General features: G+C 39.4%; 1 protein-coding gene across 1 annotated transcript in view; it reads left to right on the forward strand.

The window, feature by feature from the left end:
- Nucleotides 1-14,071, forward strand: part of HHLA2 (HERV-H LTR-associating 2) — an 84,875-nt gene that overhangs the window by 32,320 nt on the left and 38,484 nt on the right. Inside the window, exon 3 of the mRNA XM_011932806.1 lies at nt 5,555-5,632. Within this exon, the coding sequence (XP_011788196.1) occupies nt 5,589-5,632 (44 nt within the window). The 5' untranslated portion in view covers nt 5,555-5,588. The remainder of the gene's footprint in view (nt 1-5,554; nt 5,633-14,071) is intronic.

The following is a 14,071-nucleotide window of genomic DNA, read 5'->3' on the forward strand; positions in this document are numbered from 1 at the left end:
CAGGAGAATGGCCTAAACCCGGGAGGCGGAGCTTGCAGTGAGCTGAGATCCGGCCACTGCACTCCAGCCCGGGCGACAGAGTGAGACTCCATCTCAAAAAAAAAAAAAGAAAGAAAAGAAAAGAAAAAGAAATAGCTTTCCTATGAGGTTTTCTTATCTTGGTCTTTTTTTCTTTTTCATTACCAGTTCCAAAGCAGTTTCTATGCCTTTTGAGTACTACATAGTACGAGTTGGTGGACTTTCACATTTTCCCATTAACTAGAGACTCGTTTTCTTGGGTCTACTAAGTCAGTTACCACTTGTCCATTTTTCTCTAGTTTCCAAATTTTTCAAATTTTTGCTGATTTTTTGTTGTTGTTGTTGTTGTTGTTGTTGTTGCCTCTCTTCTTTTTCTGCTTTATCCATTTCTTAGAAGAAAAAAAAAATCCTTCCCATAGTGCGGGGTCTGTGGTTGGGGGACAGTGAGGTGGGGATGGTTAATAGAATAGAAAGAATGAATAAGACCCACTATTTGATAACCCAACAGGGTGGCTATAGTCAATAACTTAATTGTACGATTTTAAGTAACTAAAAGAGTATAATTGGATTGTTTGTAACTCAAAGGATAAATGCTCGAGGGGATGGATATACCATTCTTCATGATGTGATTATTTCACATTGCAGGCCTGTATCCAAACATCTCATGTACCCCATAAATATATACACCTACTGTGTACCCACAAAAATTTTTAAAAATTGAAAACAAAAATCCCTTCCCTAAATTTTTATTGAGTTAAGGAGATAAGAAACAAAATTAGAGGCGTGTATTTAAGCTGCTGTCTTAACCCAGAAATCCTGAGTGGGCTCATTTCTTCACACCTTGTCAACAATGGGTGCTTTTCCCATTTATTTAGTAAATGGATTTTCCTGCAATCCGTACTATGTTCTAATCGCTTTGACAACCCAGATTATCCATATTATTCGATTCTGGTCTAAACTACTTGTTCATATAACTAAAAGTCTAAAGGACAATTTCATGATTTGTGGCAGATTCTTAAATTTAGCCATTTGGTTTATCCTAAATTTGCTTCCATTTCTTAGTAGTGCTCTATTGTAATGCAGATGGAAAACATCACAATGTTCTAGAAGGGAGCTGAAATGAAAATGAATTATCTATACCTATCTCCACTCCACTTATGTGAGGGAAATTGAAAGATAATCACTTCATGGGTATCCATTTAAAATAAAAGCCACTTTTCTTTTCTTATTGGTTGTGAAAATTCAACCCATCTTTGGAACAAATTTAGCAGTGATTTACAATTTTTGGTTAAAAATGCCAGACTTAAGATTTCAAAATGCAATCCTTTGTTAGAAAACAATGATTTCATCAAATGGTAACTCTACTTTGTCTTACTAGTTAATTCACAGGTTGGTGAATCTTTATATTATTAAATGTAATTCAAAGGTTATTTTCACAGTAAAAGCATACAGAGAAAAATTAGCCCCTGCCTCTCATAAATACCAGAGTCCTAGTCTCCCCTCTCAGAGGCAGTGGGCTAGATTAAATTTATTATTACATATGTTTTGAGAAATGGTTTATGTGAGCACAAGCATGTATATGAGTATGTGAGCTTTTTTCATATAACTAGAGCATACCATTTTTTCTGTTCCATGCCTTGTTTTACTAACTGTACATTGCTGAAGATTTTACTATATCAGCACATTTAGATCTTCCTTATACTTTTAATATTTTTGTGAAAATAGAATAAATACAGAGAAGTGCACAAAATATAGCTAAATGAATCAACACAAAACAAAAGCCCATGAGATAACCACCTGGTTTGCCAGGCAATCAAGTATGCCTAGGCTTTCACGAGGCTCCTTCATGTCCCCTCGAAGCCACTACCTTCTCTCTCTCTGTCAAAGGGGAACACTTTCTAGCTTCTACGGTAATCCTGTCCTTGCTTTTCTTTAGTATTATACCTAAGTATGCATCCTTAAACAGTACAGTTAAGTTTTGCCTGTTTTCAGAATGTCACGTAATTCAAATCATACAGTATGAGTTATTTTGTATCTGACTTACTCAGTGCTTTCTATTCATCTCATCTATTCTAGGGCTTTTATATGCTCCAAAATTTTCCTTCCTTCTGGGCCTTGCTGCAAATTTGTAATTCTGTTTTTCCCCCTACCTCTTTAGAAATTATACATTCTATAATTCTTTTACTTGTGAACCACAAAATTATGATATACCTCATTGGTTCTTAAAACTTTACATTAATTGGTACTTTATACTTTTCATGGGCAATGAAAAGATTCTATATTCCTTTCAGACAGCTCACTTTTTTTTTTAGCCCCTTCTAAAGCCTTAAGCCATTATTAGGTACTTTAATTCTGTCTTTAAAATATGAATGTCAGTGTGTTTTATTTATGTTTAAAATTCATATATTTAAAACCTTATTATTGTCGTTAATCTCATTTATTTTTTTAGAAAGACATTTATTCAGTGTCATGCTCAGACTATTACATTTAGAAATAAACAGCATGGGTGCAAAAAACAAAAAACTACATAAACTCTATGTTGGAATGCTTTAAACTTTCCACAAACAGAAACTAAAATAACCTCTTATGCAATTAGTCACAAATACAGTTCTTCAATTTTTTGCTGATACACATGAGTATTGTCTTAAATGTGTCTTCTTTGCAGCAGCTAGGCCCTGTCACCACTGTGCTTGGCTGAATTCACAAATCTATTGTAACCTGTACCTCCCCTGTCACTTCTCTGGCTCTCCTCTCCTGTTAAGCTTTGCTTCCTGGCAATAATTAAAACCTTCTGCTACGATTGCTACTGGAACCATCATAGCCATCTTGGTTTTGTAGTTTGGCAAAGTATTGGCCTCCCCCACCATAGGAACCAGAGTTTCTGCCTGGTTCCCTACCTTCATAGGCCCAAAATTTGAAGATTGATTATTATAATTGCCAAAAATCATTATAGCTTTATCTACCTTCAAAGCTTCTATCTACCGAATCTATAATAGCCATGCCCACAGCCGCCATGTCTACCACCATCGTGGCTGCCACCAAAACCACCACAACCACTGAAGTTTCTGCTACTACCAAAGTTGGCATTCCTACCAAAACTACCTCCACGACCACCACTCATATCTCTAGAACTACTTTGACCTCTTTGGCCGGATGAAGCACTAGCCATATCTTGCTTCAATAAGGCTTTCTTTGTTTCACAATTGTGGCCATTCACAGGATGGTATTTCTGAATGACAATATTATTCAGGGAGTCACAGTCATCAAAAGTTAAGAAAGCAAAGCCTCTCGCCGCTGCCTCAGTCAGTCATGAGTTCAATCACTTTAATTTCCCATAGTGCTCAAAATAATTTCTTAGGTGATGGTCTTCAGTGTCTTTTTTTTCATGCCACTACAATCTCTTTCACAGTTAAGTGGTTACCTGGTCTCTGAAGATCTTCATTTGAGACAGCGCTGTTTGGTTCCACAACTCTTCCATCCACCTTGTATGGTGTATTCATCCATTCTCATGCTGCTGATAAAGACATACTCAAGACTGGGTAATTTATAAAGAAAAAGAGGTTTAATGGACTCACAGTTCAACATGGCTGGGGAGGCCTCACAATCATGGCAGAAGGTGAAAGGCACATCTTACATGGCAGCAAGCAAAGAACAAATGAGAACCAAGCAAAAGGAGTTTCCCTTTACAAACCATGAGATCTCGTGAGACTTACGCACTACCACGAGAACAGTATGGGGAAAACTGCCCCCATGAATCAGTAATCTCCCACTGAGTCCCTTCCATAACATGTGGGAATTACGGGAGCTACAATTCAAGATAAGATTTGGGTGGGGGTACAGCCAAATCATGTAAGATGACTTTGTATTCATGGCTATATCCAACTCCTTGGTGACATATGGGACAACCCCAAACCCCTGGAGTGCTTTGTGTTTGAGTCTCTCACTGCTACACAGTCCATGAGAGTTCCCATTGCTCAGAATGGCTCTAGAAACGCTCATCAGTTATTTCGAAGATCAACCATGTGAGGAAAAGCTTCTGCAGCTGTTCAGGCTTTTTAGGAGACTCTGACTTAGACATGGCTGCTATGGAAAGAGAGACTTCAATGATGCTTCTGCAGCAGCATCCCTGGGGAGAAAGCTAGTCTACTTATTTAAATTTGCCCTATATTCGTAGCTCTTCATCCCTTCCTGAATTTGAGCTTCCACCTGGTATCATTTTCCTTCTGCCTGAAAAACATGCCTGTAGTATTTCACTTAGTGCAGTTCTACTGGTTTCAAATTATGTTTTGTGTGGCTAAGAATTATTTCACTTTATTCTTGAATATTTTTGCTACAATTTTGGGTTGGAAGTTATAATTTGGGGGTTGCAATTTTGGGTTGGAAGTCATTTTCTTTGATCACTTTGAAGAAATTTTTCTCTCATCTTTGGCTTCTATTCCCTCTGTTTAAAAGTCAGGTATTTGCCTAATTGTTGCTCTTTTGAAGACAACCTGCCTTTTTTGTTGTGCCTTTTGACTGCTTTAAAAGTTTCTTTCTCTTTGGTTTTTAACATTTTCAGTGAGGTACCTAGTTGTTTATCTTGTTTGAGGTTTATAGGGCTTCTTGAATCTGTGAATAAATGTCTTTCAGTTTTGGGAAATTGTCCTCCATTATTTCTTCAAATAATTCCTACACATTCTCTTTTCTTTTTCTTAGGATTTCACTTATACCTTCTCACTGTGTCCTCTGTTTCTCATCTTTCTTTCTAATGTTTCCATCCTTTTGTTTCTCTTTGCTTCATTCTGAATACTTTCTTACAGATCAATATCCAGGGTACTTGTTCTCTTTAACTGTCTAGTCAGCTGTTAAATCAATCTTTTGTTGCTAATTTCAGTTATTTCCCAGTTCTTGTAGTTTCTGTTTGGTTCTTTATCATGGTTTTCAGCTCTCTACCAAAATTGTCTATCTTGTCTTGTCTCTTTGAACAAAAAAAGTATGGTTAAAGTCTATATCTAAAAACTAACATCTGAAGTGCATGTGAGTTTTATTTTCAGTTATCTGTTTGATTGTTTTCTTGTCTCCAAGTGCCAGGCTATTTTTTACTATGTGTCAGACATTGTATTTTCAAAAATGTTGTAGAGGCTGGCACAGTGGCTCATGCTGTAATCTCAGCACTTTGGGAGGCTGAGGTAGGTGGATCACCTGAAGTCAGGAGTTCGAGACCAGCCTGGCCAACCTGGTGAAACCCTGTATCTACTAAAAATACAAAAATTAGCAGGGCATGGTGGCAGGTGCCTGTAGTCTCAGCTGCTTGGGAGACTGAGGCAGGAGAATCACTTGAACCCAAGAGGCAGAGGCTGCAGTGAGCTGAGATCATGCCACTATACTCTAGCCTGGGCAACAGAATGAGACTCTGTCTCAAAGAAAAAAAAAAAGTTGTAGAGGTAATTTTCAGCTTGGTATAATAGTCTCTTCCAAAGGGAATTTGTTTTTATTTTGCTAGTCATCTGGGGCATTGATACTCTGGGATCACCTTAATCTAATTTTATCCACACAGCATGTAGGAGAATACTAACCCTGCACAGATTGTGATGGTGATGTGGAATATACTAAAGCCTAGAAAGCACCTCTTCTGGTAAGTAGGGAGATACACAATGAGGTTTCAGTATTTTCTGTGCAGCTATTTATTTGAAAATTACTGCATGACCAGGAAGCATTTCAATTGCTTTGCAAATATTATTAACCTAATTCTTATAACAGTGATTTGGAGGTGAATATTATTATCCCTGTTACTAGATGTGAAACAGGCAAAAAGGAGTTAGGTAACTTGGACAACAGTACACAGCTTTAAATAGACCTGGGCTTTGAATCCAAGTAGTAAGACATGAGGCTGTTGAGGTGAATTTAGACTTTGCACACTATATTATTCTGAAAAATGGTAAATTTTGGAATTATGGGGGAGGGCAGTTAGGAGTGGCATTTTTTATTTTGATGATTATAAATTTCAAACTGCATTATCTATGTGCCACTTTGATAGTGGTACTGGGGTGTTTAGGAGAAAATTGCAATAGTAGTTGTTATATAGGGAAGGGGACACGCCAGGAAAGATCTCAATTTGTGTTCAGTCATTGCTGCAGTTCAGAATTGGGAGGAGGCGGAATTGTGGATTAAGTGTGGGGTCTCTAAAGACTCTTTTGCACTGAGAGCAGCAAGTATGAAGAAATTACATCTTAGAATCAGAGTTTGTGCTGGATTCATGCGTGGGATTTGTTGATTGTGTTTCTCTCTACAATGACTGCTCAGGCTGCTTCGGCATGAACAGTTGGCTCAGTACCCAGAGAGTGTTTGATTAGCTAAGTTAGGATGCAAAAAGCCATACACTATAGAGGAAATTTACCCTGGAATAAATGTAGATCATTTAGTCAAATTGCTATATTCTCAGCATGTTAAGACATCCCTGGGAGAAAATGCCACAGGAGCTTTCGTAGAAGTACAAGTAAACAGAACTTACTTTCCAGGAAACCTGAAAAGCATGACCTAACATGTGATTCAGGATCAGCCAACATGACCTTGGAGGAAAAGAGGTCTTAAAAAAAGAAACATCCTGAGTGAGTCCTGAAACTGATCCTATAGGGGGTTTTATGAGTCAAAACCCTTGGTTGTAAGTAAACAGAAATCAGATTCAAGCCTAATCAGAGGCATAAAGTGGGGGAGGGGTGGTCAGCACAAATTACTGTCTTTGGCTTGACTACGTTGCATGTCGGTATAAACTTGTGCTTGCTGGAGTTGGAGAGAGACCCAAAATGTTTTCAGCGGGTCTACGTATACTTTAAAGATTCTGAACTTAAAAGGGAGTGGAAGAATGTATTGGCTCATGATACTGGGAACAACAGGCGTGGCACTAATTCACAACTGACTGGGTCCGGTCCAGAGGCTGAAAAATTACCACTGCTGCTCTTGCCTCATCACCCACTTTTGGTGTCTGCCCCTCTCTTTGTGGGTGTGCTAACTTCTGCTGCACCTGTGCTTCTCCCATATTGCTATGGAAGAGGGACACAGGCATCTTTCACTCTTCCTAGATTAGTCAGCCTGGGTCAGGTGTTTATGAACAATCTACTACTGCATAACATATTACTCTAAAAATTAGCAGCTTAAGACAAACATTTATCATCTCAGTTTCTGAGGGACAGGAATCTGGGAGCAGCTTAGCTGGGTCATTCTGGCCTCAGGGTTTTTAATAGGGTTGCAGTTAAGCTATCGGCCAGGGCTTCCATCATCTGAAGGAGCTGGAGAAAACGCTTCCAAACTCATTCATGTGGCTGTTGGTGGGGAGGATTCAGTTCCTTGCCATTTGGGCTCTCTGTGGGGGCTATTCATACAGCATAGCAGCTGACCTCTTCAAGAGTGAGCGATCAGAGAGTGAAAGAAACCGAAATGGAAGTCCAAAAAGTGTCTCTTATAACCTCATATCAGAAGTGACATATCATAAGTTTTGCGGTATTCTGTTAGTTATACAGACCAGCCCTGGTACAGGATGGGAAAGGACTGTACAAGAGTCTGGACCAGGAAGTGATCACCAGGGGCTGTGGTAGGGCCACTGCAGGTGCTGTGAAGGCAGAACTCTAAGGTGGCCCCCAAGATTCTCGCCCTTGGTGTACACACTGAGTAATTCTCTCCCTTTTAATGTGGGCTGCACCTGTGAACATGATTGAATAGTTACTGCTTTGATACGGTTACCTTTCATAACAAAGGTAAAGGAATTTTGCAGATATAATTAGCAATAGCAATAGATTTTTTAGTTAACCACAAAAGAGATTATTTGGGTAGCCCTGACCAAATCCAGTGAATCCTTTAGCAGAGACTCAAAGACTTAAAGCAGTGGCCCCCTGATGGCCTTGAAGAAGAAAACTGCGATGCTGTGAAATGGTGGGTGTCTCTAGGGTCTGAGGGCCTCAGTGCTACTGCTGCAAGGAATAGAATTCTGCCAACAGCAAGTGAGCTTGGAAGGGGATCCCAAGCCTCAGATGAGATTGGAATCCTGGCTGACAGTTTGACGGCAGCCTGGTAAAAACCTTGAGTGGAGGACCAAGCTGAGCTGTGCCAAGATGCCTGACCCACAGAGATGGTAGGATAATAAATGTATGCCATTTACCTGCTAAACTTAGGGCATTTCGTTATTCAGCACAGAAACATATACAATGCCTGCTTGTGAAAGATAAGGGTTAGGTGAAGGTCTTCTCTGTCCATCTTTCCTCAAATTGTGAATTGAGGTGAGGTCCCCAAGGAAAGAAAGTGCTGTTAGAGGGACAAGGGGGATGCAAAGGCTGCCAGGCAAACAGTCTACAGCTGCCACAGTTTATTAGGGTGTTTCAACCCTGGGCACCCCTGCCGGTTCGAGATTATGTCATCAAGCAAACAGTACTCTCCACTGCCGTCTAGAACATTGTTCTCAGAATGTGGTCTGTATACAACCGGTGATGGAACTCTCTGGAGTGTTTGTTAAAATGTAGGCTCCTAGGTCTCACTCCAGATGTATTGACTCAGTCTCTATGGGGATTTGTATTTTATTTATCCTTTCATAGTTTTTATATTTTGAAGATTTTTCAAAATCAAAAAAAGTTAAAGGAAACAGAAGTGTGAGCATTTGTTTGCCTTTCACTGAGGTTCATCCATTGTTAATATTTTATCCCATTTTCTCCTCATATACATATTTATGTATATGATTTTGTTGCAGAACCATTTGAAAGTAAGTTACAGTAATCATGACATTTCACCCCTAAACACTTTAGTAATATAGCCTACAAATAAAAACTACCTCATATAATCACATGCCCTTCTCACACTGTAGAAATGAAACATTGATGTATTAGATAAAATACAGTGAAATTTTTCCCATAGGCCTCAAAATGCCCTTTGGAGTATTGTTTCTCAAATTCTGATCCTTGGACTAGTAGCGTTGCACCACCAATATTTTAATAAGAACCCAGTGAGTGACAAGCTCACCCATTTGAGAAGCCCTGTAGCAAGTTTTTGATTGAAGATCTAATCAAGGATTGTATTACATCTGGCTATCAAAGTTTTCTTTATTCTAGCTCAGAGATACTAAAGAGTAGTCCATTTTTACCCTATTCTTTCTTCTTCTGCTGTCTGCCTCCCCCTCCCCATTTTACCTTGATGAAAACAGTTGTGAAATTTTAAAACACTCCCATGATTTTGAAACTAACCACATAAAGTTGTGTAAGTGCTTAATGACTGGTACAAGCAAGATGGAGAGGAATCTTGTGGCAAGCGAGATCACTAAAAGTTGACTGAGGTTTCATGAAAGACGTGGCATTTCTGTAGATCTTAAAATTGTAGACCAAGTTAGTTTCTCTTATTAACTAGGAAACAAAGGACATTCACTTTAAAAAGTAAGCTGGAGTCAACTGAGGAATTTGGTTCAAAAATAATCAAAATTTTAATTTTTAAAAATAATTTCTGGACTCAGAAAAAATGTTAAAAATAATTTCCGGACTCAGAAAAATGGAGGCTACTTAACTGGGCACAGTTACCTCCAGGCGGTGGGACTAGTGATTTCCAACATTTTAGTGTATTTTCTGTAACTCTTTTGCAAAAAGACATTTTTGTAAAATTCTGACTTGCATTATAAATGTCATGTGAGAATTTTCCATAACAGTAAAAATCCAGCATTAAAAATCATTTCATTAATGTACATTTGCATATCATAGTTTTCTTTCTCCCCTGTCACTGGACATTTAAGTTGCTTCCAAATCTTCACTGCAGTAAGAAGCCTTGTTCATACAATGATTACATCTCTGATTATTATAACAGAGTCCTAACAGTAGAGTTGCTGAGACAAAGCTTACAATAGACTCAAACTGGGGTGTGTGCCCAACTCATGCAGATTCACTTGCAGGCTCTGGTAGTGCCATCATTCTCAGTCTTAACCCTAACCATTCTGAGCCAGTAATAGAACATCTGGATTCAAGTTGGGTGGAAAGAAACCTGGAAACCTGACATACGAACAGGGAACTCTCAGGTGAGGACCTGGTGCAAAGATGTCAGGCTTCTAAGCTGGGTTTTGATGTTGCTTCTGCTGTTCCTGTCCTTCCTGAAGCTGGTTTCTGCAGTCCTTCCTTAGGTTGTATGAGCAACCTTAGACTCCTTCCCTTAAAAATCCATGGTTTCCTTGTTGTTCTGGGTTCCTTTCTGTTGCCAACAAAAAAAGAAACCCCAAATAATATGGATGGCGGATTGTATATGATAGACACCTATAGAAAGGTAATATTTGGAGTTAGCCATTGGACTTTACTGGGGCAAAAGGCAGTAAGGCTCCATTCTGTGTTCTGGTGCAGAAATTTAAGAGCTCATGGTAAGTGGTGGCCAAATAGCTAGTCCATTTATCACCCTGAGGCAACTGGGCATCTCTTTGGAAGTGAAACTTTGGGTGTCTGGATAGCTGATGCCAAAATGAAGAGAATGGAGGCTGATGAAGCACCCCAACTTCATAAATTATGTGGCTAATTCTGGTCCAGAGTCACATAGTCATTAAGTAGAGGTGACGTGATTCAAACCCACACAATCTCATGTCATAACCTTAGTTTTCAACCACTTATTTTTATTCTCTTGCAAAAAGCAGCAAAGTCTCCTTTATATGAAAAGAAGTGAATGCCAATGGCTCCTACCCATAGGATTGCAGATTTAGCAATTAAAAATACAAGATTCCCAGTTAAATTTGAATTTCAGTATAAGTATGTCTGAGGTATTGCCTGGGATATACTTGTACTAAAAAATTATTAGTTTATCTGAATTCAAATTCAACTGGACATCCTGGATTTTATCTTGCAACCCTATGTGGTCCAACCTTATATGTCTTTTCAGGGCTGCTCTCTCAGTCACCAACAAAAAAAAAAAAAAAAAAAAAAAAAAAAAAAATTAAATTCAGCACATACATGCCTCAGAGGATAGAGAGGAAAAAAAATTTTAAGAGGAAATTTCAGAAATTCAGATCTCACTGAAATCATTGCTATAGTACTCACCAGGTAGTCTGTATTCAATGAGCTAGCCTAGGCAGCCAGCTTTAATTTCAAGGTTGATGGCCTGGTGAGTGCAAACCATTGTTGAATGCTGTCCTAGGCTAGATGACATTGAATTCCTTCCCCTCCATTATGCCGGGGTCTTTTTGGCTCAAAAGACTGTAAGAGCTAGTATTGGTTTGGATACATGTATGTGTGTGTCTCTGACCCACCTATCTCTCATTCTGTTCTGCTTCAGGGCCCAGAAAAATCTTTTCTTCCCATGGGAAGTAAATTGTGAAGGCAGGCCGCAGAATCCTTTAAAATGCACATTACTGTTCTTCATAGGCCAAGACTGCAGCTGGGAGGGTGCAATGAAAATGGGATTTCTAAACGAGCAGAGTTAGGAGGAGTCATGCTGAAAACAGACAACTGAAGACTCCAAGTGGGTGTAGCCACAGATTCAAAGGCAATGCAATAATCAGGGCCCAGGAAATGGTCAGAGAAGCAGAAGTCTCTGGCTTAGATTAAACATGGAATATTTGGGAACTAAACTGATGAGCCAGCCTTTAAGGTCTGTGTTCTATTTTTACTTTTTGATATAAAACAAAACCCAAAACTTTCATTCCCCAAGTGTCATCAGTGTTGTATCAATGCTGAGAAACTAGATGGGAATAAGGTACGAGTATCTGCATGTATATCATTCAGTCTTTTGAAAATAGCCTAGGATGTGGTGTTGCTTCTGATCAACTATTTTAAATGTATGAGGCAAACAAATTACAGCCACTTGGCTCTCCTACTGAAATAGCCTTTTTAAAAAAGGATGAGGAGCTAATTTGTGGATTCAGGAAGTTGCCAAGGATAGACATCCCTATTATGGACTCAGAGATAAACGTTTTAATTATATTCCACAGGGCCTATTATGAGTAACTTTAACTGACCCACAGGTAGAGTCTATCCAGGAAAATAGCATCCACCGAGTATTTACAACACAGGGGATTTAATTCAGGGAACTGGGAAATGAAATCAAATATGGTGAGGAGTACAGGTAACAGTAGGGTGTCACTTTCATGCTGGAAGGATGCTATGGGATCCCAGGGGTGAGCCCACCTTATGGAAGCTGGAATGGCAGATCTGCCCATCAGGAGCTTGAGTCATGGAAAAGGTGGCGCTGGTGCCAGAAAAGCTGTCCAGCATGTCATTACTTAATCAGGTGGTGATTCTCACTGCAACTGCTGTTCCACATGTTGTCTCCTCATTGGAGCAAATTAATGCAGTGACTAAGGCAGATCTGAATACTGAATGATTCCTGTGGCAAATCTTAATATAATTGCAATAAAAGTTTCTAGATCTTGGAGAAAGGCTTTGCTCTCTTTAGCAAGTAATTATTCTTTTCAGAAAATGTATCTGAGTGAATCAGATAGTACACAGTACATGAAGATGTTTGAGTTTTAGATTCTATGATCGGGGATCCAGGATCCACAACAAAGCCAGGGACAAAGTTGAATGTGCCTGGCCACATTCCATCAAACCCCTAAAGAACAAATGAGTTACATGAGCGGATTGTTTACATGCCCACTGAGCTCACCATACCGCTGTTTCATCTGCAACCTGTGCTTGTGGCCTCATGGGGAGTCCCTTTAACAAGCTACTGAGTACAAAGGATGACTTTTCAGGATAACAACTACCACTGACTATAAGTAGATTTTGCAGCTTCAGAGCCTCTGACAGGGCTAACCCTAAAAGACAATGGAGAAGGGAAAGCCTCCCATTAGGTAGAATATTGGGTAATACATCTCATTGTAACTTTACCTGAATGAAGATGAGGCCTAAAGTCAGGCTCTGTAACAAGTTCTTGGGCATGTTGGTCAAGAACATAGAAGAAGACTGACTATAGGATTCAGAAAAAGGATGTGATCATGGGACATTCGAATGGATCCAGAACATGAGACAGTTAAGGAGTGCATTGAGCAAGCATGAAAAGAAGACTGAACTGACCTGATGGTATGAATGCCTATTCATGCCATTGAGAGCTGCTGCTTCGGTCTTTCTGATGAGCATCCAGATGGAACATGACTGAGGCAGCCACAAAAGTAGCGATAGGGCCTTTGTACAGACTCCACCACACAGCCTTTCCCTCATCAAAGCAGACCATGCTAATACGATAGCTGAGTGATCCATCGTCAACCTTAGAGACCAGCCCACATCTCTGATATGGCATCACACCTAGTAAACACAGTGAACTCCTTGTTGTATTATATCTAGTTGCTCTCATTATGGAAGGGAACAGCATTTCTTTTCCTACTTCCTCCCTGTTGTGCCCCTGCCAGTACTACCAATTGCAAACTTTCCAAATGTTTCATACACTATCTTGTTATCCCACCCAAACTGGCTATGAAAGGAGTTATTTGACCAAAAACAAAGAATGAAGGCAATGGACTAATTAAAATATAATTCACTGTTTTATGTTCCCTATTTATGAAGCAGTAAGCCTTATGAGATGGTGCAATGATCACTACAGACAGTGCCGCAATCTCACAGGGGATCTTCTTCCATCTGATGACATAGCTACTTTGTAGAACACTGGTTAGGCTCTGAACTAGTGTTTGAAATAAGAAACACTTTCCCCACAATTAAAAGACATGGATCTAGGAACCAAGGAGTGAGGAGGGACTGATGTATCTAACAGTGATAACTAATTAATCTATTCCCAAAATTTTTACTTGCTGTCCCTCTTAGGGTGACCCATCTCTTGTTAGTACTTAAGGAGTGCTTTCATCATGTAATATATACTGTAGTTCTTCTAAATTGGAAGCTAAAACTGGTAATTTGGGCTCTTCCTGCTAGGGGACAACAAATTGCAGAAAGTGGGATACTGTGTTAGCTAAGGTGACTGACCTTGCCTAGTAAGGGAAGATGAAATACTGCTGTACAAATAGATCTAGGAGGAATGTGAAAGGAACTCTGTGGATCCTTACTTTTCCTCATGTGCTCAGTGGGAAAGATTAATCAAAGATGATTGTCCTTCTATGAACAAGACCACTAGGAACTGCAACAAC

The sequence above is a fragment of the Colobus angolensis genome, unplaced genomic scaffold (genome assembly GCF_000951035.1).
Source record: "Colobus angolensis palliatus isolate OR3802 unplaced genomic scaffold, Cang.pa_1.0 Scaffold98, whole genome shotgun sequence".
Taxonomy (NCBI): Eukaryota; Metazoa; Chordata; class Mammalia; order Primates; family Cercopithecidae; genus Colobus; species Colobus angolensis.